Source organism: Phacochoerus africanus, chromosome 12, assembly GCF_016906955.1.
Source record: "Phacochoerus africanus isolate WHEZ1 chromosome 12, ROS_Pafr_v1, whole genome shotgun sequence".
NCBI lineage: Eukaryota > Metazoa > Chordata > Mammalia > Artiodactyla > Suidae > Phacochoerus > Phacochoerus africanus.
The window spans coordinates 44696853-44721340 of NC_062555.1; the positions used below are offsets into that span (position 1 = coordinate 44696853).

The 24488-nt window shown below is 38.9% G+C and overlaps 1 protein-coding gene across 3 annotated transcripts in view; it reads right to left on the reverse strand.

Annotated features, from left to right (window-relative positions):
- The window catches only part of ODAD2 (outer dynein arm docking complex subunit 2), a 189273-nt gene that overhangs the window by 59763 nt on the left and 105022 nt on the right, over positions 1 to 24488 (reverse strand). For all 3 annotated transcript variants that reach the window (XM_047755183.1, XM_047755184.1, XM_047755182.1), the window contains one exon: positions 1512 to 1700. In XM_047755183.1, coding sequence (XP_047611139.1) covers positions 1512 to 1700 — 189 coding nt within the window. The remainder of the gene's footprint in view (positions 1 to 1511; positions 1701 to 24488) is intronic.

The window sequence follows — 24488 nt, forward strand, 5'->3', positions numbered from 1 at the left end:
TACAGATCGGCATGTGGTTGAGGAATAAATTAAGGAATATTGGACACTCTTAGGGGAGGCTTCAGTTAACTACGGTAAACGGGTGAATTCTACTTCACGCTAGGAATGCTTCTCATCAGTGATACACCTTGGTTTCCAAGAGGGAGAAGACAACACAGTAAATGGTGTATTTTGTTGGTGGTGGTGGTCTTTTTAGGGCCGCGCCTGTAGCATATGGAGGTTCCCAGGCTAGGGGTCGAATCAGAGCTGCAGCTGCTGGCCTATGCCACAGCCACAACAATGCCAGATCCAAGCCACATCTGTGACTTACACCACAGCTCATGGAAACCCCAGATCCTTAACCCACTGAGCGAGGCCAGGGATCGAACCCGCAACCTCATGGTTCCTAGTCAGATTAAACAATGTATTGTTTATTTGGACCACATGCTTCTTTGTGTCTGCAATTACCTCGTATACGTACAGTATAATTGAATAACCTTTCTGTATGCAATTACCGTGTATAGGTGTAACATAACTGAATAACGCCATAGTTTTCTCTTTATTAATGGTACTATCCTCTTGGTTCAGGCCACAATTTGGTGTCCTTAACTGAGTCTGGCAGATATTCTCAAGAACTCAGTGTTAGTCTGGCCCTAAACATTTTCTAGACCAAGCAGGCTGCCAGTGATTGAACTTCTACTCTATGGCTTTTCTGCGGTCCAAGCTATGCTCCAATCCCTCTGTCATGGTGAAGCCATTCTCTCTCAAGGCTGCTTGTTCTATCTGGCACAGCTCTGGATGAATAACACCGTGATTGCCAAAGTTTTCTAGCTCAAGGATGCCACCGACCCAAGCTTGCTAAGCTGGGGGAGGAGCATTTACCTTCTCAAGTTGGCACAACGATTATCTTAAGGCTCATAAATAATGATGAGAGTGAAGAAGATGCTAGTTTAGATTTCTACAATAACATTTATATTTGCCACCATCTTACTTGCAAGTGACAAATGAAAAAGGATCTTGAATATTAATATTATACAGTTTCAAATACATCTTCACATTGATTAGTCTCAGAGAAATGAAATGAGTTCACCAAGATCTTATACGTCCTAAGTGATGGATATTAAACTTGAATCCAGGGAGTTCCCGTCGTGGCGCAGTGGTTGACGAATCCGACTAGGAACCATGAGGTTGCGGGTTCGGTCCCTGCCCTTGCTCAGTGGGTTAACGATCCGGTGTTGCTGTGAGCTGTGGTGTAGGTTGCAGACGCGGCTCGGATCCTGCGTTGCTGTGGCTCTGGCGTAGGCCGGTGGCTACAGCTCCGATTCAACCCCTAGCCTGGGAACCTCCATATGCCGCGGGAGCGGCCCAAGAAATAGCAACAACAACAACAACAACTAAATAAAAAAAAAAAAATTAAAAAAAAAAAAGCAACTTGAATCCAGGTCGGTGGATTTTAAGCTCATTGCTTTTGCCACTATACTGTGATATCTTATGACAACATGCATTTTGAAATAAAAAGGTGTGTTACTTACTGTATTTGCTAGTTTGGACAATAAAGGGACAACTCCATGATCTGTGATAACAGCTAAATTTTCTTCATCTTTGGCTATATTGGTAATAGCAGCACACACACTTGCCAAAACTTCTTTATTATCTGATTTCAGTAAATTGACCACGAGTTCCAAACCACCAACAAAGGAACGAACCATTTCTCCAGCATCCTAGATAACAATAAAAATAAAGATGGTATCAAAAGGAAACCTATATTTAGCATTTTTAAAAAAAGTAATGATGATAAGGCTGTGAGGTATACCTTTGGCATGAAAAATAAATTCAGTTGAATTTATATGTTATATAAAAGTTCTATGTGTGTATGTAGAACACACAGACGATTCAGTTTCAACGGATATCTATTGAATGACTATTACGTGAGAGTCACTGTGATAACTACTGGGGTTATTGAAGTGAATAAACACAACTGAGTCTTATTATTTGCAGTAACTAAGGTCTATTAAATCATCACAGAAATGGAATTAGCTAATACTGAACATTGCTCCTAAGGGAGAAACAGGGTTAAGTTTCTGCAAGTCCCTGGTCACACTGTCATGAACTGGTCAATACCTTACCTCATTTCATGTGTGTTTCTGTTTAAAGACATCTCATTGCATATGCTCTTAATTCATTAACACTGAACCCACAGATAACACACTGTACTCAATACTCATGCCTGAATGAAGCTTATCTATCTTCTCTGTGAGGCATATCATGCCTTCTTGCACTTAGGACTCCAGACAGCATATCAGTCAGCACTAAGCACGTGGGTCATTAAAAAAAAAAATTTTTTTTTGGGGGGGGCTCCCCTGTGGCATATGGAGTCCCTGGCTCCAGATCTGAGCTCCAGTTGCAACCTATGCCACAGCTGTGGAAATGCCAGATTCTTAACCGACCATGCCAGGCTGGGAATTGAACCTGCATCCTGTAAGCTGTGCCACAGGTCACAGATGCTGTGGCTGTGGTGTAGGCTGGCAGCTGCAGCTCTGATTCTGCTCCTCGTCTGGGAACTTCTATATGCCGTGGGTGTGGCCCTAAAAATAAAAAAAAAAAAGCTATGGGGGGATAGCAAAGGAGCCTGAACCTAGTCTCCATCACTGAAAAGAGCAGAAATGGCATCCTAAGAATCATAAAATTAGAAATGCTACCCTGGCCTGTATCTCTGTCCTAAAAGACCAAGAAATCTCATTTTAGTTTAAAATGAACAATATAGAAAGACCATAGTCAATTTCTCTAGAGAGTTACTATAAGAAGAAAAAATGAAAAAAAAGAAAATTATAGAAAGTGTATAATTAGAATTATTAAAGCTCATAAATTAGGTGATTAGTAAAAAAAACATTTTTTTTTTCTTTTACGGCTGCAGGTACAGCATATGGAAGTTCCCAGGCTAGGTGGTAGATTCAGAACTGCAGTTGCTGGCCTAACCACAGCCATAGTACCGTGAGATCCAAGCCACATCTATGACCTACACCACAGCTCGTGGCAATACTAGAACCTGAACCCACTGAGCACGGCCAGGGATTGAACCTGAATCCTCATGGATACTAGTCAGGTTGGTTTCTGCTAAGCCACAATGGGAACTCAATTAAAAACCATTTTTTAAAAGAGAAGTAAAAGATCCATAAAGAGTTAGCAATAAAATATTCATTTTTATCTACTTAATACTGTACAATAACCTATATGGGAAAAGAATCTGTGAAAAGAAATGGATATATGTGTAGCTACAATTGATTTATTTTGCTGTATTCCTGAAACTAATACAACTCTGTATGTCAACTCTACTCCAAGAAAAAATTTTAAAAATAAAGATTCATTTTGGAAATAAAGAGTAAACTAGAAGGAACAAAGGAATGAATTAACAAATAGGAAATATCCTTAAATAAATAGAAGGTGGGAAAACTCCAAAGTGATGGAAAAAGAGCTAATTAAAAACTTTGAGAACAAACAGAGAAGATCTAATGTACATATGGTAAGAAGCTCTAAGAAGGAAACAGCAATACAAGAGAGCACAATTTTAAAAACTAATTCAAGAAGACTCTCTCCTGAAATAAATAAAACCTGAGAATATATTGAAAAGTCACTCAATATACCAGGGAAAACGGGCTCAGAATTGGCTAACATAAAGACATATACAACTGCTGGACTTTAATAAAAAAGAAAAAGAGGAGTTCCTGTTGTGGCTCAGTGGTTAACGAATCTGACTAGGAACCACTGAGGTTGCAGGTTCGATCCCTGGCCTTGCTCAGTGGGTTGAGGATCCAGCGTTGCTGTGAGCTGTGGTGTAGGTCGCAGATGTGGCTCAGATCTGGCGTTGCTGTGGCTGTGATGTAGGCCAGTGGTTACAGCTCCGATTAGACCCCTAGCCTGGGAACCTCCATATGCCTCGGGAGCAGCCCTAGACAAGGCAAAAAGACAAAAAAAAAAAAAAAAAGAAAAAGAAAAAGAAAAAGAAAAAGATTCTTTGGTCTTCTAAGCAAAATGACTAAGTCACTTCTAAGGAAAAGAATAAGCTATCCTTAGACTTTCCAGGAGAAACGTTTTATGCAGAGAGTAACATATGTCGGCTACTCAAGAGAAATTGTGCATCAAGTTTCCCACACGCAGCCAAAATGACCTTCAAGGGTAAAACTGTTATAAACATGGAAGATTTGGGGGAGTGATGTCATTTAACACAGGCCCTCCCCAAAGACTACACTTGAGACCAAGTGTCAGATCTCCAAAAAGAATAAAAAGACACTGATAAGAAATGGAATACTACTCAGCCATAAAAAACAAAATAATTCCCTTTGCAGCAACATGGATGGAACTAAAGACCCTCACACTAAGTGAAGTAAGTCAGAAAGAGAAAGACAAATACCACATACTATCACTTATATGTGGAATCTAATATACGGCACAAGTGAACCTTTCTACAGAAAAGAAACAAACTCATGGACTTGGAGAACAGACTTGTGGTTGCCAAGGGGGAGGCGGAGGGGGGTGGGATGGACTGGGAGTTTGGGGTTAGTTGATGCAAACTATTGCATTTGGGGTGGATAAGCAATGAGATCCTGCTGTACAGCACAGGAAACTCTATCCAATCACTTTGTGATGGAACATGATGGAGGATAATGTGAGAAAAAGAATGTGTGTATATATGACTCAGTCACTTGGCTATACAGTGGACATTGACAGGACATTGTAAATCAACTGTCATAGAAAAAAGAAAAATTAAAAAAAAAAAAAAAGACACTGCCAAGAGGATGGCAGATTTCTTCAAATCCTTTACTGGCTTCATTTCCTTCAGGATAAGGTCTACATGGCCTCCCTGACGTGTATCTTCCCAGACGAACTCAGCAGCACTGAGTCTGCTTTCACACTATACTCTTTTGCATAAACTGTACTCCACCTCTAGGATTACGGCTGCTCCCTACAGCACCATGGTCTTTTATATCTTGGACCAAGTTATCTTCTTTAGCTGGAGGTTCGCCCTACTGAACTTACCCACTCCTACTCAGCCCTAAAAACTCTGACTCCGCTTTCCATAGCAGCTTGACTAAAAACTCCTCCGTTGAAATTGCCCCCCTCCATCTCAGCGTGGGTCACCCTCTCCCCTCCTTCTTGTGGATGGTTTTCTCCAGAACCCACGTCCTTATTCTCGCGTGGGCACATCTGGATTTTGTTGGGCTGCTGAATTCTCACACGCAGGCTTCTGCAGAGAGCGCCTCCAACCAGAGGTAAGACTTGACCAGCCTAACCCTATCCTGGAAGACTCCTCCCTCACCAATTATTTGTTTAGGGCTGGGCTGGATGTGGACCCATTATGGCTAATGAGTTCTGAGATGACGATGCCCAGGGATCGTCAGGATGCCGTGAATGGCAGAACAGAAAGAGGATAATAAGAGCCTGGTCCTTGCAGACATCGCGGAGCTGTTGGATCAACTAAGCCTGAGGTCAGATTTGGTTATTTAAAACTCAAGGCTTTTATGGCCATTTTTTTTTTTCCCCTCACATTGTAATTATTTTCTTATGGGTCCTTTCCTCACTCACGTGTGAGTTCTCCGAGAATGGTTCTACTTGTTTTCTTTGACTCTCACTCAGAATATGGTTTGGTGCCTGCCACTCAGAAGACTTTTAATAAATGTTTGTTTGTTGGAGTTCCTGTCGTGGCGCAGTGGTTAACGAATCTGACTAGGAACCATGAGGTTGCGGGTTTGATCCCTGCCCTTGCTCAGTGGGTTAAGGATCTGGTGTTGCCGTGAGCTGTGGTGTAGGTTGCAGACGTGGCTCGGATCCTGCGTTGCGGTGGTTCTGGTGTAGGCCGGCGGCCACAGCTCCGATTCGACCCCTAGCCTGGGAACCTCCATATGCTGCGGGAGCGGCCCAAGAAATGGCAAAAAGACAAAACAAACAAACAAACTTCGTCTGTGAGATGGAGTGTAAACGGATTGGATCAATTAGCCTCCCAGTCTAGTGACTTGCTGGTCCCTCACTGCTTTCTCACTGGGGCCACTGGGAAGAATAACAAAAGTGATGGCATCTGCCTCTGATCCAAGAGCTTCCTCAGGTGCCTGGTATGACACATAGAAGCTGGGGTCCCAGTGAGGTCATGGGCTTGGCTCCCTGGGGCCTCGGAACCTCCGTCATCTGTGGGGCAGAGTCACCTGTGTGACTCAAGCCTATAGGCCTCTCTAAAATTTGCATTTGTTCTGAAAGTGAGACTTCCTTCTTTTTCTGTTCTCTTTTTCAGGTTTAAAGATTTTAAGCACATGATGCCTTGCCTCACATACTGTCTATGGAAAGGGAGACAGTATATTTGAGGATGGAAAGATAATTACTCTGCCAAAATTGTCTTTCACTAGTGCTAAGCGACTGGGCAAAGTCACCACGTTTTCCACCTTCTCACATGTCTTAAAAAAACAGTCTTTGCCAGTTTCACCACTGGTACAATACTGGTTATGGACAAATCAGATTTTCATCTGTAATGGAAAACTCTTTAGTAATAATCATGACAATAGTAATAATAGTAAGACAACAACAGCCTATTTTTTTTTTTTTGCAGGGCACAAAAACTTCCACATATATTATCTCATCTGAGCCTCATAGCTCTACTTTAAGGAAACATCACATCCTCATTTTATAGGCCGAAAGGCCAAAGGTTCGTGCACACTTAGCGACGAAACCAAAAAGCCACGTTAGATCTCCTGATTTCTCATTTAGTGTCTTTCCACTACACACCTTGTACTTGGAAGTACCAACAATTGTGGCTGTCATAATAAAGCTAGTTTATAAACCATCAGAAGAAGCTTCCCAATTTAGAGGGTTAATAATTCCAAAAGAGATGGAGCTATTTTGCCAATGACATTTCCTAAGAAAAACAAAAACCATAATTGAAAAAGAGAATATGAAACACCTCATACCGCTACTAAAGCTTCAATGGCTGAATAAGTAGGAAGAGAGAAGTTCAAATCAAATGAAATTAAGTCAAACATACAAATAAGATGAAAATGTAAAGCTGCAAAATATTTTTGGTTAAAATTCAACTTATAGGAAAACATGAAGACATTATCATTTACAGATTAATGAATAAAACAGAAAACTGGATGCTTGCACAGAGCAATCAAACTAATGGGGTTAAAATTCTCTCTCTTGCCTCTAGCAAAAAGAACCGGCTGCTTTCTGATGAGGTGAGATACACATAATGCAATTTTAAAATACAAGCAAGGCTAGTGTAACATGACTTAAGACAAAAATTTTTTACCATAAGGGCTATAAAAACACTGCTCTGTGCCATATAGAGACCACACTATGCATAATATAGTATTTGAAAGAGATTTAAAAATAGCATATTGCATATAAAAAATTTCAAAAATGCCACATACACATTAGAATCGCATGTCAGAGAAATCAAAACTGAACAGGCAAATCTTGTCCTAAAAGCTATAGTCAATAAATTGCTCTTCAGATTCTAAGTACATCTATATATCTATAGAAACCAAAGGAGAACAGACAGTGTGGTTCTAACACATAAGATCCTTGTTCTGTTCCTAGCAGTTAAGTCCTACAGCTTAATGTGTATATATATACACACACATATATATCCAGTATATATACACCAGGTATGTATGTGTGTGTGTGTGTGTGTGTGTGTGTGTGTGTGTGTGTGTATTATATAATACATATACCAGATTTAGAAATTACCTTACATTTTCGTCTTTTTTTGGGGGGGTCGCACCTGCGGCACATGGAGGTTCCCAGGCTAGGGGTCTAATTGGAGCTGTAGCCACCAGCCTCTGCCAGAGCCACAGTAATGCCAAAGCCACAGCAATGCCAGATCTGAGCCACATCTGCGACCTACACCACAGCTCACAGCAACACCGGATCCTTAACCCACTGAGCGAGGCCAGGGATCAAACCCGCAACCTCACGGTTCCTAGTCAGATTCGTTTCCGCTGCACCACGATGGGAACTCCAACCTTACATTTTCAAATGTAGTTCTTCAAAAATTAAAAGGAGAACATCAATTCTTATTCCTTTCTTTCCAAACTGAAGGAAAAAATTAATTTCAGGTAAAATAAATGTTACAGTGGCTCACAGTCTGGATTTACGTAGCAGAAAATGCATTAAACTTTGAAGGTGGCTTTATCCAATTAATTCACAAGATGAATTTTTAAAAAGTTAATGGTTCAGATTTTCTTCTACTTCCTTACCCTAATTTAAGATAATTTTCTTAAATATCACCGTCAACTGTGATTTTCCCATTTTACCATGTCCTGTGCTGATTCTGCTTTAGACTCAGCATTCTGTTAATGAAGAGGTTTAAATTGTGAAGCTCTGCTGTGTATTTAAAGGCTTATGGAGATAATTAAATGCTGTTTTTAACCAATGATGTATTTGGAAGAAGTTTATAAGTACAAGGTGCTAAACACATATAAAGTCATATTATCATAACGTAGCAATTATATGTAAATCCACTGTGTGTGTATATGCATATATATACTTAATTTTAAAATATGCATATTTAGAATTATTCCCACTTGTACTCAATAACTTAGAGACTAAGATGGGCAACCAGTTTCTGGTTAAGAGCCAATCAGATGCTTCTGAACCGTGAGTTGTGTAGCTGAGGCTAAGAACAATTACTGAAACCATAATCTTGACTGAAAAAAAAATTAACTATACAAAATACTGCACTTCAAAACAACAACAACAACAACAACAAACAACAACAACAACAACAACAACAACAACAACAACAGAGAGTCTCCAGTTTATGAAGAGGTTATTTTCCAAAAGTTTACTTGTTGGGTCTGTTATATCACATTTTTCTATAAATATGTGATTAGCTTCCCAGTTCATCAGACGAGGCTCTTTATCCTATGATGAACATGAAATATAACATTCCACTATCTGAAATCAATCCTCATTTTCATGAATGTTCTTTTCACATTTGAAGCCAGCTCCCTGGCCTTCCTCACCTTCTGTGTGAACCTTTAACTCATGTTCATAGTAAATGGTTTTCATCGGTCTCCCCTCTCATTTATCACAGTGCCTCTGAAAACATACCTGGAGTTTAACACAGTTCCAGATGTGGTCTGATGGGAGCAGAGTGTGGCAGAGCCCTCACTTCCTGTGATCTTGACATTGCTTCTGCTAGTGTGGCTGGGTCAGTATCTGATTTGTTCATGTTAAGCTCTGTGGCTAGCCAAAATCCCTGTATCTTTTACAAGTGAATTACTATACAGCCAGAACTCTCATATCCTGAACTTAGGGGGAATTCTATCTACTTTTTGCTGCATAAATTGGGTTGAACAATTTTCATGGAAAAGAGATAAGCTTTTAAAGGTTAAGCTTCATAGTGTTACATGGTAATATTTATTGATTTTTATACAATACTTTGAAAAACCAAGCAAGTTACCTGGATTGTTTCAAGGTAAATAATTTATTCAAGAATTTTCACCCCTAAAAAAATTCCTTAGGGAGGCAAAAAAAAAAAAAAAAAAAAAAAACCCAAACCAAACCAAACCAAACAGTTAATAAGGCTGTAGTTCTCAAACTTTGTGGCACATTAGAATTACCTAGGGTAACTTTTAACATTCCTTCAGCTCAAGTTGCACCCTCTGCCAATTAAGTCAGAATGTCTGGTGGTGGGAGCCAGCATCCATAAAGATCTCTAGGTGGTGCCAATGTGCATCAGAGTTTGGAAACCACTGGTTTCAGAGTTTAAGTCATGAAGCGAGGATGGCTGGGAGCATTGCTTGGTTTCATCACTGTTGTCACTGTTAGTTAGCTCTATGGCTTTGAGCCAGCTACTTAACATCTCTTAGCTTCAATTGCCTCCTCTGTACAGTGGTGCTTGTATTTATCTTTTGAGAGCTGTTAGATAACAACATACCCGGCATACGATAATCGATGGTTTTGGTGCTATCATTTTCTAATTATTTTGAAAATGTACTTGTTACCAATAATTTGCACAACTAAAATACCAACTTGATGAATAACCACTTGAAGTTCATTTGATGCCACACATCATTCATCCTTGTGAATGTGTTTAATATGCATACCTCACGTAGCAACAAACGTTTCACTACATAGTCAATCCTGTTTTAGAATCCAAAGAAGAATGAGTTGACACAAATATATCTTTGGTTGTCCCTAGATAATAAATCTATGTACGTGTATATCATTAAAACCGCTTTCATCCATCCATTCATCCATCCATTTTTTTCATCTGGCAAATGAGGAGCCTCAGAAATGTAAGGTACTATTTTGTGCTATGGGATTCAAAATAAATAAGATCTGGATCAGGGGTTCTCAGCCTTGGTGTCACATTATAATCACCTGGGGTGATGTCTTTAAAAAATATGAAGGCCTCAGTCAATATACAGAATGAGGGTTAAGGCTTTTGCATGAGAGTATCTGTTTTAAAGCTCTGAAGATAATGTGTATCCAGATGGGAGAATAACCAATTTGGATAATTATGAAATTCCGCTGCTGTTACTTCCAAAATCAAAGCATCAGTGTAAAAATGATTAACTCAAATCCAACATTTAGTTTAAGAGTAAATAGAGGAGAAGTCCTTGTGGAATGAGATAGTAAGAGTTTGATCCTCTATAAATGGTGAAGGCACTGGCAAAAAAATGGCAAAATCAATGTTTTTGGAACTCTTGAATTTAATGAAAGGCTTGTAACAGGGAGTGTTTATTCAAGAAAAATGGCTGAACTTCAGTAAGAACAGTGAGCTTTGTAGCACCTTAACTTTCCCACTTTCCTCTATTGGGCTCAGCCATAGCTTTGAAAACCAATGGCCTTGCAAACATAGTATCTGGGAAAACCTGCAGCTTGGCAGCCCCAGGTATGGAAAGAATGGGTTTAGCGCTCTCCACAAAGCCTCATTACAAAAGAACGGTCACTATTTGACCTGAATGGCACCTTTTAGGAAGAGCTCCAAAGGCTGGAATTCACCTCAGGGCTCATTCATTCAATGAGGAAAAATCCTGTCCTCATGGCGTGTCATGAAAAAATCAGTGGTAATTTTTTAACTTCTATCTGAGATGGTAATATCAGTTGGGACAAACAAGAGGCTGAACCAAAAAACAAACAAAAAATTAAAACCTTGGAAATGAAATGCCCAGTGAGGGTTTTGAAAAACTCCAGTATATTCCTGGGGACCTAGAACACTGTGTGCAAGTGCAGGGCTATCTCTGCATGTGCTCAGAAAAGACCTGGGACAGCCATCATCGTCTCCTTTGGCTGACCTGGAGACTGTACACAAGCAGGAGAAAGGGATAAGAGAGACATGCCAATTGCTAGAGTGTTCAAGGTCGGCCATAAAATGCACACAGCCCCTCACCAAAGGGTGAGGACTCTTATGGTGCAAAGGGTTAAGGAAATCTTTGTCAACTCATCAGCTATCCAAAAAGCTAATGAGCAGAAACCTCAGTGGCCACACTGAAGGGACACAGATGCTACAGAATTAGTCCAAGAGAGTCGCTAACAAAAAAGAGCAAAAACAATACTGAATAGCAACAACACAATCCCTGAGAAGGGGGAAATCTGATTTCCAGAGTTTCTAAATTATATTATTATTATTATTATTTTGTCTTTTTAGTTATTTCTTGGGCCGCTCCCGCGGCATATGGAGGTTCGCAGGCTAGGGGTCGAATCGGAGCTGTAGCCACCGGCCTACGCCAGAGCCACAGCAACACGGGATCCGAGCCGTGTCTGCGACCTACACCACAGCTCACAGCAACGCCGGATCCTTAACCCACTGAGCAAGGGCAGGGACTGAACCTGCAACCTCATGGTTCCTAGTCGGATTCGTTAACCACTGCGCCACAACGGGAACTCCCTAAATTATATTATTTTAAATATAAGGTTTCCAACAAAGAGTTATGAGACATACAAAAAAGAGAGAGAGAGAGAAAAGTGTGCCACAGTGTATGCCCCAGGGAAAGAAAGCAGTCAATAAAATCTGACGGTAAGGAAGCCTGTACCATGTTGGACTTATTAGATAAAGACTTTATTTGTTTATTTATTTATGTCTTTTCAAGGGCCGCACCCACGGCATATGGAGGTTCCCAGGCTAGGGGTCTAATCAGAACTGTAGCCGCCGGCCTACGCCAGAGCCACAGCAATGCGGGATCTGAGCCATGCCTGTGACCTACACCACAGCACACAGCAAGGCCAGATCCTTAATCTACTGAGGGAGGCCAGGGATTGAACCCACAACCTCATGGTTCCTAGTCGGACTTGTTAACCACTGAGCCACAATGGGAACTCCTAGATAAAGACTTTAAATCAGGAGTTCCCGTCGTGGCACAGTGGTTAACGAATCCGACTAGGAACCATGAGGTTGTGGGTTCGGTCCCTGCCCTTGCTCAGTGGGTTAACGATCCGGCGTTGCCGTGAGCTGTGGTGTAGGTTGCAGACGCGGCTCGGATCCTGCCTTGCTGTGACTCTGGCGTAGGCTGGCGGCTACAGCTCCGATTCAACCCCTAGCCTGGGAACCTCCATATGCCGCGGGAGCGGCCCAAGAAATAGCAACAGCAACAACAAAAGACAAAAACAAAAACAAAAACAAACAAACAAAAAAAGACTTTAAATCAGCTATTATAAATGTGTACAAGGGACTAAAGGAAATCATGCCTAGACAAAGTGTGAAAACTATGTTTCAGAAAGTAGAGAATCTTAATAAAGAGACAACTTATTTAAAAAAAGAATCAATTAGAAATTCTGGAGTTGAAATGTTCAATAACTGAAACGGAAAATTTATTATATGGGCCCAACATCAGAGTTAGCAGGTAGAAAAGAGACTTGGTGAATTTGAAGATAGGTCAGTTCATATTATCTAGTCTGAGGAGCCAAACAAAAATGAAGAAAAATGAACACATTCTCAGACCTACAGGATACCACCAAGCATACCGACCTACATATATGGGAAATCTGGAAGAAGAGAAAGAGATGGAAAGAATATTTGAAGAAATAACAGCAAAAAACCTCCCAAATTGGAGAAAATTTTTAACTTATATATTCAAGTATCTTAATTAATTCTAAGTAGGATAAACTCAGATCCACACCTAGACACATTATAATTAAACTGTTGAAAGACAAAGAGAGAATTTTGAAAGTTGCAAGCTATATGTGAGAGTCGTATAGACTTAGTACATGCAAGGGAAACTCATTAACACCAAGAGCTGACTTCTCAGCAGGAAGCATGGAGCCATTACCCAGATGGTGGACTTAGAAGCTCCTGACATTTGTTCCTCCACAGAAACATTAAATAAACAACTAGCAGACTGACTAAAGTAAACTTTATCGGAGCTCTGAAAACCAGTTCAGAGACCTATAGCAAATAACCAAACCCTGAACCAAGAAAAAGTCACATTCAAAATTATAGGAAATTTCCCAGCATTTTTACTTGCCCATGTCTCATCCCCTTCCAGGTAATGATACACTGTGGTCAGGAGGAAGAAGACCAATTTCCAGTTCCTTCTCTTGTCTAGAACAAGAAGTGTGGAAATGATTTTCAACTTTTTGGCCTGTGTATGAGCTGAGAGACTGGTTTCTGTCTCACATGGCTAAGAACTTATATAGGAAATTGTGGCAGACTCTGGACTTCAAATAAGAGAAGCTGTGGAAGACAATGGTGGGGATTATGGGGCATGAAAACCACAGGGAGATGTGGACTCACACACACCTCAGGGAAAGAGATCATAAGAAGAGGAATAAAATGGAACATTTGCATAAGGCCCCAAGAGAAAGCTGGGGTAAGACTCTTTGGGAAATTATGACATTCAAAAGAAGTTGTGAATATGGGAGAATTTTTTTTTTAAGTAGACAGATAAAACACATGCCCAGAAAAGATCTGAGAAGGCCTTATATCCAACAGGAATGATAAGAATAACTAGTGAAGATCTTCCAAGACAATCTTCAACAACTAGGAAAGGCAGCTGTTTTTTCAGATGAGATCAGGTGTGTTCAGGGTGGTATATCCATAGACGAGCTGGCTGTTTTTTTCAAATGCCCAATTATCAACAAAAACACAGATATACCATGAAAAAGCATGACTCATTCAAAGGAACAAAATAAATCTCCAGAAATGAACCCTGAAGAAACAAAAGCATCAGACTTAAATATATATCAGGCAAAGGCTATAAAACACCTACCTTAAGTATGCTCAAAGAATTCAAGAATACACAAAGAATTACAAGAAATAAGGAAAATGATACAGAAACAAAATGAGAATGTGAACAGGAAGACAGATTTTTTTTTTTTACAAAAAAAGAACCAACTAGAAATTTTGGAACTGAAAAAATATAATAACTGAATTAAAAAATTCACTAGAGTGATCATAACAGATTCAAATAGGAAGAAGAAAGAATAAGTGAACTTGAAAACAGGTCATTTGAAATTACTAAGTCTGAGGAGAAAAAAAAGAGCAAAAGACTTAAGATGACACTATCAACAGATCAATATATACATTATGGGAGTCTCAAAAAGGGCGGGGGGAGACAGAGAGAGACAAAGAGATTATTTGAAGAAATAACAGCTGAGAGTATTCCAAATTTGAATAAATGCATGGAAACCCAAGAGGCTCAATATACTGTAGGATAAACCTAAAAAGACCTGCAGTGTTGAAAGATAAAGAGAGGACCTTGAAAGCAGCAAGAGAAAAACAACCTACCATATAAAAGGGATTCCCAATATGCATATCTGTGGATTTCTCCAAGAAAACTTTGCAGGCCAGAAAGCAGTTGAATGATACATTTAAAGTGCTGGAAAAAAACAACTATCAACTGAGAAGTCTTTGTGTGACAAAACTGTCCTTTCAAGAATGAGAGAGAAATTAAGAAATTCTCAAACAAAACCTGAGGGAGTTACCACTATTCCTGACATAAAAGAAATGCTCAAGGGAGTCCATAAAAGGATACTAGACAGTAACCTGAAGCCATACAAAAATATAAAGTTCTCTGAAAAAGGTAAATAGAAAAATATAAATAGCAGTGTTGCAGTAATTTGGTTTGTAACTCCATTTTTATCTTCTACAAGATTTAAAAGACAAATTCATAAAAAATAGGTATAAGTCTATGTTATTAGGTACACAGCACATAAAGATGTAATTTGTGACTTTGGTAACATCAAGGAGGAGTGGGAAAATGGAACTATAAAGGAGTAGAGTTTCTGCATGCAACTGAAGTGGTTAGTATCAACTTAAGGTAAACAAACTGTCATATAACTTTGGGATACTATATGTCATCCTCATGGCAGCCATAAAGAAAATATCTATAGAATATACACAAAAGGAAATGAAAAGGGAATAAAAATATGGCCCTACAAAAAAAACCAACTAAACACAAAGTAAAGTTATAATGAATGAAATATGGGACAAAAAGCCATAAAACATACAAAGATTAAAATAGCAATTTTATCAGTAATTACTCTAAATATAAATGGATTAAATTCCCTAAATCAAAATACACAGATGGGCAGAATGGATTTTTTTAAAAGATACAATATGCTATCTACAAGAGATTTGTTTGTACGTCTAGAGACACACATAGGTTGAAAGTCAAAATATGGGAAAGGATATTCCATGAAAAGTCAAACACTTTTTAAAAAGACAAAGAAGGGTATATAATGATAAATGGGACAATTCAACTAGCTACAATACAATAATTATGAACATTTATATATCAAACATCAGAACTCCAAAATATATGAAGCAAACTTTGTAAGAATCCAAAGAAGAAATGGACATCTCCTTAAAAATAATAGGATACTTCAATACCCCACTTTCAATCATGGATAGGACAATCATACAGAAGGTCAATAAGGAAACAGAGAGATTAAAACAATACTACAGACCAATGTCTCTAACAGACTCATATAAAACACTCTATGGAACAACAGCAGAATATATATTTTTCTCAAGTGCACACATAACATTCTCCAGGAAGGGTATGTTTTAGGGCACAAAACCAGTCTAACTTATAAAAAAATATTGAAATCATACAGAGTATCTTTCCTGAACACAGTGATTGAATATTCATAGAAATCACCAACAGAAGGAAAATTGGAAAATACATAAATACATGGTAAACAATACACTTGTAAATAACCACTGGGTTAAAGAAGACATCACTCTATTTCCTAAAGAAGATGATAGAAAAACAGTAAAGAAAATCAATGAAACCAAGAGTTGCCCATTAGGAGTTCCCATTGTGGTGCAGCGGAAACAAAGCCAAGCAGTGTCCATGAAGATGCAGGTTTGATCCCCGGCCTTGCTCACTGGGTCGGGATCTGGCATTGCCATGAGCTGTCGCGAAGGTCACAGGTGTGGCTCGGATTTCCCATTGCTGTGGTGTAGGCCAGCAGCTGTAGCTCCAATTCGACCCCTAGCCTGGGAACTTCCATGTGCTGAAGGTGCAGCCCTAAAAAGTGGGGAAAAAAAAGAAAAAAAAAAGATTTGGCTATTCAAAAACATCAACAAAACTGACAAATCTTTAGATAAATTAATGAAGGGAAAAAAGAGAGAAGACAACTTATATCCAAAGTTAAAGAAGGGCATAATAAATTTAGAGAAATAAAAAGGATTATAAAAGAATACTATCAACAATTGCATGCCAACAAATTGGATAACCTAGAAGAAATAGATACATTTCTAGAAACACATAACCTACCAAGACTGAACCATGAGGAAATAGAAAATATGTCCAATCTCTAACTAGTAAGGAAATTGAATCAATAATCAAAAACCTTCTGACAAAGAAAAGCCCTGTACTGGATGGCTTCACTGGTGAATTCTACTGAATATTTTACATAAGAATTAACAACAATCCTTCTCAAATTCTTCCAAACAATTTAAGAAATAACACCCCCCAACTCAGTATATGAGGCTAGCATTACTCTGATACCAAAGCCAGATAAAGACACTACAAAAAGAAAACTACAGACCAATATTGCTTTTGAATGTTGATGCAAAAATCCTTAACATTTGCACACCAAATTCAAGAGGACTATACGCATGACAAAGTGGAATTTACTCTAGGAATGTATGGATGATTCAACATAAGAAAATCAGCGTACTACCCTACATTAACAGAATAAATATTTGAAAAAATTCAACATCGTCACATGATTGAAAAAAAATAGTTACATATTTCAAGGAATATAGCCAATATTCTATAATAACTATAAACTCCAGTGATTCACAGTTATTATAAAATATTGGCTATATTCCTTGAAAATAGGTGTATTTCTATTCCTAGTTTATTGAGCTATTTTTTTCAATCATGTGACGATGTTGAATTTTGTCAAATATTTTCTCTGAATCAACAGACATGCTCTTATGGGTTTTAACCCTTCTTCTGTTAATTCTACCACTTCCTATACTAGCAAGGCAGGTGGAGCATCCAGACAAAAGCAACAGATCTGACCCTCAGCGAGAGGTCCTCCCTGCTGTGATCTGAAGACCAGCTTTGTAACACCCTCACTTGGTTTTGGTCCTTCACGTTCCCATGTGAAAACCCGGCACACAGGAAAACCTACTGTAACACAGTTCACTCTAGTTTCTAGGATTTTAGAACCTAGGGGCCAGATGGGGAACATCCTTTGAACTATTTGGTGACTTAAAGATGACAGCCAGGCCTCCAAACACAGATTACGTTTTAAACAGGTTTTTGATGTTTGGCCCACTGTGGACAGCTAGACATTCTTTGGTCCAAATGTGACCAAATCGAAGCTCCTACGCCGTGTTTATGGCAGTCTTCTTGGTATGAAACCACAGCCCTATCCACTTCTTCTCCAGGTTCTCTCTGGCTTTCTGATCTTTTGGCATGGCTCATTGGGCAGCTGAAGTGAAACAGAGGGTGCTGTCAAATTCCTGCCCTGTTTGATCAGCTGTGTTTGGCGCTCAACATTCCTGGCCGAAATTGCCCGAGCTTGTATTCCAACCTCACAGAAATTAACTTCTCATCTCTTTTGGGGACTCATTCTCAAACATCTCCTGACTGGGGCTTCTCTGTTTGGAACAGATCCTTAGACCGCTGGTTTTAAAATTCCTGGAGATTTTTTTTTCCTTTCTGAGGTCAAAATCCAAAACCAGACATTATTTTCTAAATAAGTAGCAAACTTAGGTTTAAGAAGGTTGCAAGGTCAAACTATCTCATGGATGTACTACTGATTTGGAAGACAGGTTATTGGAGTTTTCTTCCTAATGCTACAGCTGACTTATTACACAGGGTATCTATTTTAAAATAAAAATACCTGTTTCCATCTAATTCCTAAGGAGGTTGTGATTATAAATTAATATGAACTTTGCGAATTTCTTATGAAAAGGCCAATATATTTAAGCTTTTACTTCTTTCTTAATAAAAACTTTTAAAAGTCATTAATGAAAAGGAACAGAATTAAGGAAATTACCTTAAATACTATCTTACAACATTCACAAAAAGAAAATATTTTTTAAAAACCCAATGATATAGTAAGAAAGAAACATGATTCTTTCAAATGCCAGCAAAAGGCTTGAAACTGATTGTGATATAACACAATTATACCTTCTTTATGTGAATGTCTGTAATTTTTCAATATCTTATTATTTATGGAGCACAAATTTGAGTTGATTTTCTGAAGCAGGGAATTTTGGTTCTTAAGAACAAAGAATTTAATAGATGGATTTTCGCCAGATTCAGTTGTTGCTTTCTTTACATCACAGGTTCATAATACCGAACACCTGTTCAACCACTGTTTTTCTCCAAAAATGCGTTTGATCATTCGGCTGGAAAGGAACAGCTTTTCACTTCCATTTACAAATCTCTCACACTTTTTACAAAGCAGCTTTTCGTCTGCAGCCGGACTTGGAACTCATGAATTTTACTACATAACATCGCTAGAGAGGTCACATCTTAGAATCTCTGTCCTTTTTAGTCATCTTAACTGGAAAACAACAACAGCAAAATTTTCTTAAGGCTTACATGTGCCATTTTACATAAAGCTACCTAGAAAACTATGCAGTGAATTTTTTGAAGTTAGTTCCCTTTAGTTCAGTCTCCTTTCTTTAGGTCTTGACAGACTGAAGAACACTGAGTAGTTTTTTAACTGAAGATGCTTATTTCCTGTCTTAAATATTCTCTCAAGTTTTATGAGACCATAAAAGAGATACACATATCACACCCTGATTTTCCAATCATATAAGGAACGGACAGATAATTATTTAGCTGGCAAAATATTTCTTTTTCACTTAGTACATTTTTTTTTTGTCTTTTGTCATTTTAGGGCCACACCGTGGCATACAGAGGTTCCCAGGCTAGGGGTCTAATCAGAGCTGTTGCTGCTGGCCACAGCCACAGCCACAGCAACACTAGATCTAAGCCATCTGCGGCCTACACCACGGCTCACAGCAATGCCGGATCCCCAAACCACTAAGCGAGGCCAGGGATCAAACCCACAACCTCACGGTTCCTAGTTGGATACGTTTCTGCTGCGCCAAGACAGGAACTTCTCACTTAGTACATTTCTTTTATCGCTGATAAGTAATCAAAAACTATAATATACTGACTTGCTCCCAAATGAAGGAAAATTTTAAGATTTCTAGTTGAGGAGTTACCCTCATGGCTCAGTGGTTAACGAACCTGACTAGTATCCACAAGGACATGGGTTCGATCCTTGGTCAGTGGCTTAAGGATCTGGCATTGCTGTGTCTGTGATGTAGGCTGGCAGGTACAGCTCCAATTAGACCCCTAGTCTGGGAACTTCCATATGCTGCAGGTGTATGCCGCCCCCTCCCCCCTGCCCCCCAAAAAGATTTCTAGTTGAGACACTGGTTTCCTGGTAAAAATGTCAATATGCCCTATTACAAAAATCTCCATTGAAAGATGAATGGATTAGGAAGACATGGTACATATATACAATGGAATACTACTTAGCCATAAAAAGAGTAAAATAATGCCATTTGCAGCAATGTGAATGCAACTAGAGATTCTCATACCAAATGAAGTAAGTCAGAAAGAGAAAGACAAATACCATATGATATCACTTCTATGTGGAATCTAAAATATGACACAAATGAACCTATCTACAAAACAGATATAGACTCACAGATGAAAGAACAGACTTGTGGTTGCCAAGAGAAAGAGGGGAGAGAGTGGGATGGACTGGGAGTTTGGGGTTGGTAGATATGAAGTATTCCATTAGAATGGACAAGCAATGTGGTCCTACTGTATAGCACAGGGAACTGTATCAAAACTCTTGGGATAGGACATGATGGCAGACAATATAAGAAAGGGAATGTATATATATGTATGACTGGGTCACTTTGCTGCACAGCAGAAATTGGCACAACACTGTAAATCAACTATACCTTAAAAAGTAAAAGAGTCACAATTACCCCACAATTCATTACTAAAGTCTTTGATGCCAGGACGCTGTTGCCTAGCTCATTCACTAAGGTAGCCTTAAATATTTCCTAGCAAGAAAAGAGGCAATCCATTCGCTTGAAGTAATTTTCACATCTCATTTTCTTAACAGATCTGAAAATGTGTTCTCATGTATATGCTGTTAACAATATAAAAAAATGGATAACATCTGTCTCGAACAGCTGACACCCCACCATATCCCTTCCACGTGGACGCACACAGAGCCTGCTTGGATTTCAGGATGCTGACAGGCGGTGGCAGGGACCTGAAGGAGCAATAACTTGTCTGACGGCCTGCCTTGTGCTTTCTTCCCGTTGGCACCACTCTTAGCCGTAATTGACAATGGCTGGTTTCTGTGGTGGTACTGTCAGTGCCATTAACCCTGACAAAGAAGTTATGTGTTTCAAAATGATGCCAACTCCTATGATTCATAAGTTAATACGTCTAATGTGACTTGAAATAGTATCTTATGTGAAAAATGCCAACATGCTTTCTTACAAAATAAAAGGAAATTTTTTCCCTAGAAAGCCGAGTCATTAACTTACCTGAAGCCGGGAGGGGTGAAGAAGAGGAGGAGGAAAGAATGAGCCAGAAGATCTGGCAAGAGCGTTTCTGGTTCTGTTATTTTGCTGCAAGCTGGATGGCCGGTAGATTCGAAAATTGTTTCCTGCCTCTCCTCTCTGTCAGAACTTATAATCTTATTAGAAAACAAGGTTAATTCATCTAACACAAAAGAATATCCAAAATGCTACTTGAAGATGCCAAATGGAATATAATCAAGGGGTTAAGTTTTGGATGGCGATGTAAAATAAGACACATGAGATCCTAAAAGAGCTTCACACATACATAACCTCCATGCATACAGACTTTTACAAGTGTCTTTACCCATATTCTCTCAGTTTATCAAAATGGCAGCGGATGGTAAAATGCGCTGATGTTTTATGTACCACCAAGGAAGAGAAAAAGCTGCCCTTTAATCTGTGACACGATGTCAGTTATAAAACACATCCCTGGAGAACTGTGCTCAAATTGTTACCAAGAGGTCAGAGGTAACGTTATTGTATCTTCCTATGTGAAGGAACATTCTAGAAAGACTCAAATAATGGAAGTTTTGTTTCATTTAACCTCATCCTGGGTTTTTTTTGGGGGGGGGGTTGTTTTGTTTGTATTTTTTGGTTTTGTTTCATTTTGGTTTCGTTTTTGTTTTTGTCTTTGTCTTTTTAGGGCTGCACCTGTGGCATATGGGAGTTCCCAGGCTAGAGGTCAAACTGGAGCCACAGCTGCAGGCCTACATCCCAGCTGATGCAATGAGCTACGTCTACGACCTACACCCCACAGCTCACAGCAATGCTAGATCCTTTAACCCACTGAGTGAGGCCAGGGAATCCAACCCTCAGCTTCACGAAGGTTAGTTGGATTCTTAACTGGCTGAGCTACAATGGAAACTCCCTTATCCTGTTTTTTTAACACTGGAAACTTAGTTGCATAAATATTATGCACTTATGTTAAGATGCAAAAAATAAATAGGCCTACCAAATGTAATGTGCACCTGCACAGTGTCTGGCAAACAATTAGTACTAACTAAATGTGATTGAATTAATGATATTATTTGACACACGTAATGAAATTATTTGACATTAAATCATTGCTAACTTTTAATTGTACTATATTCATGTATTGTCATGAAACTCAAGGCAAGATGAAAATTTATTTATTTATTTTGTCTTTTTGCTATTTCTTGGGCTGCTCCCGCGGCATATGGAGGTTCCCAGGCTAGGGGTGGAATTGGAGCTGCAGCCGCCGGCCTATGCCAGAGCCACAGCAACACTGGATCCGAGCTGCGTCTGTGACCTACACCACAGGTCATGGCAATGCCGGATCCTTAACCCACTGAGCAAGGCCAGGGATCGAACCCGCAACCTCATGGTTCCTAGTTGGATTCGTTAACCACTGAGCCATGACGGAACTCCAAGGCAAGATGAAAATTTAAATGTAAATGCAGTGTAGACCCAGTCCAACTACTAATTATTAAAGCTATAACATGTTCCTCTTCAGCATCATTTTACATTCTGGGGGTCTTTCACATTTACCCAAAGGAAGCCAAGAGAAGTAACACAAGAGGTTGTATCTCCTTGGGTGTAAAACATGGGTGAAAGTGAGATTAAAAACTCATTCAACCCTGAGATTATTATGTTATAGGTTAAATGTTGACTGAAACACAAAAGGAAGTCTTTTCTATTCTTGATTTGTAATTAATTTGGGGTGTAAGTATTGAAAAAACAAACTAATGTTTCATGGATTTTAATTATTAATTTGGTTTAATGTGAAAAGGACTCATCCATAACATATAAAATGTTGTCTACAGCTTACGAAAACCAGTATAGCTATAGCTTCGCCCAAATGTCTTAGTGTAGTTTCTTTCTGAACTTACTCCAAAAGTAAAAATGCTTCAAAATTTAAAAATTCCATTACAGACATTTTATTTCATTTGTTTAGTTTTGTGAATTTTGAAAACTATATTTTTAAATTTTAATTTCTAGATCTGTCATTAAAGATAGCAAACAGTAACTGAAACAAAACTTTAAGGGTAAACGTTTACTTCAAAGTTTCTTCAAAGTTTCCAAAACTGAACAAGTTTTAAGTTAAATAATAACACTTGGAATTTTTTTAAAGCTTCTTTCTTTAACTAGACTATTTTTAGGTCAGTTTGAGGTTCATAGCAAAACTGAGCTAAAGGCAGCACAGTTTCCCATCTACCTCTCCAACACCTGGAGAGCCTCCCCTGTTATAATTACAATAGTACCTGCAGGAGTTCCCGTCGTGGCTCAGCAGTTAAGGAACCCAACTAGGATACTTGAGGATGTGCGTTTGATCCCTGACCTTGCTCAGTGGGTTAAGGATCGGGAGTTGCCGTGAGCTATGGTGTAGGTCGAAGATGAGGCTTGGATCTTGCATGGTTGTGGCTGTGGTGTAGGCTGGCAGCTGCAGCTCCAAATTAACTCCTAGCCTGGGAATCTGCATGTGCCGTGAATGTGGCCCTAAAAAGACAAAAAAAAAAAAAAATTGTGCTAAAAAAAAGTCTCATAAAACCTTCTAAAATTGGCATAGTGAACATATAATCAAATGATGATTTATATAATTCTTGAGGTGTAGAACTCTTTGAAGCAGTTTCTTTTCAAAAACAACTCTCCATTATTCGCACATCTTAGATGTGGGCTATCCAAAACTACATGTGGCTATTTAAAATAATTAAAACTTAATAGTTAAAGATGCAGTTCCTCAGTCATACTAGTCACATTTCATGTGCCCCAAACCCACATGTGGCTAATGGTTATCATATTTGAGGAGTACATTTCACCTTCTGATTCTGGAAAATAGGATTTTTCAGAAAGACAAGAGCTTTTCAAGTCAGGGTATTTTCTTGAGGAAAGATGTTTTCAAATTTCCTTCTCTCCCGTTTCAAGAATCAGATCTGGTATACTAGACCCACAGTCTACAAAATTTTTGCCCGCCTATCTCAAAGCATTTTTGAAAAGAGATGCATCCTCTTCATCTATTTCCCATTGACTTCTAAAAGTGTTCATCAGAAATTTAGTCATAAAAGATGTCCTTTGTGATATATGTGACATCAAAATTTTGACTGTGCATAGCCAGTTGATTCAATTTATGGAAATGTCTTTTACATCATGTAATCAGAAAAGCCAGTCCTTGTTGTTGAAATAATCAGCTTAATTATACTTACTGTTAGCTAAGAAAAATGTGACTTCAATTTTTTAAATTCACATAAGAGTATTAATCCAGATCCCTTTGATAATTTTGTCATTTCTTGATTTGACAGACAGACAGACAGACAGGAGATTGGTCATGTGCTTGTTGCCTGGATGAATTAAGAAGTTGTCTCTTTTAGTATTTCTTATCAGAGGTTCTTCCTCTCACAAGACTTACCCTCCGAAATTATGCATTCTAGAATTTCCCTTTTGCCTGGTGCTCACCAAGTATTTTATTCTACCCGGAGCAACTGTGCTTGTGAGATTAAGGAACAGTGCAAGCTATGCTTTTTCTCCT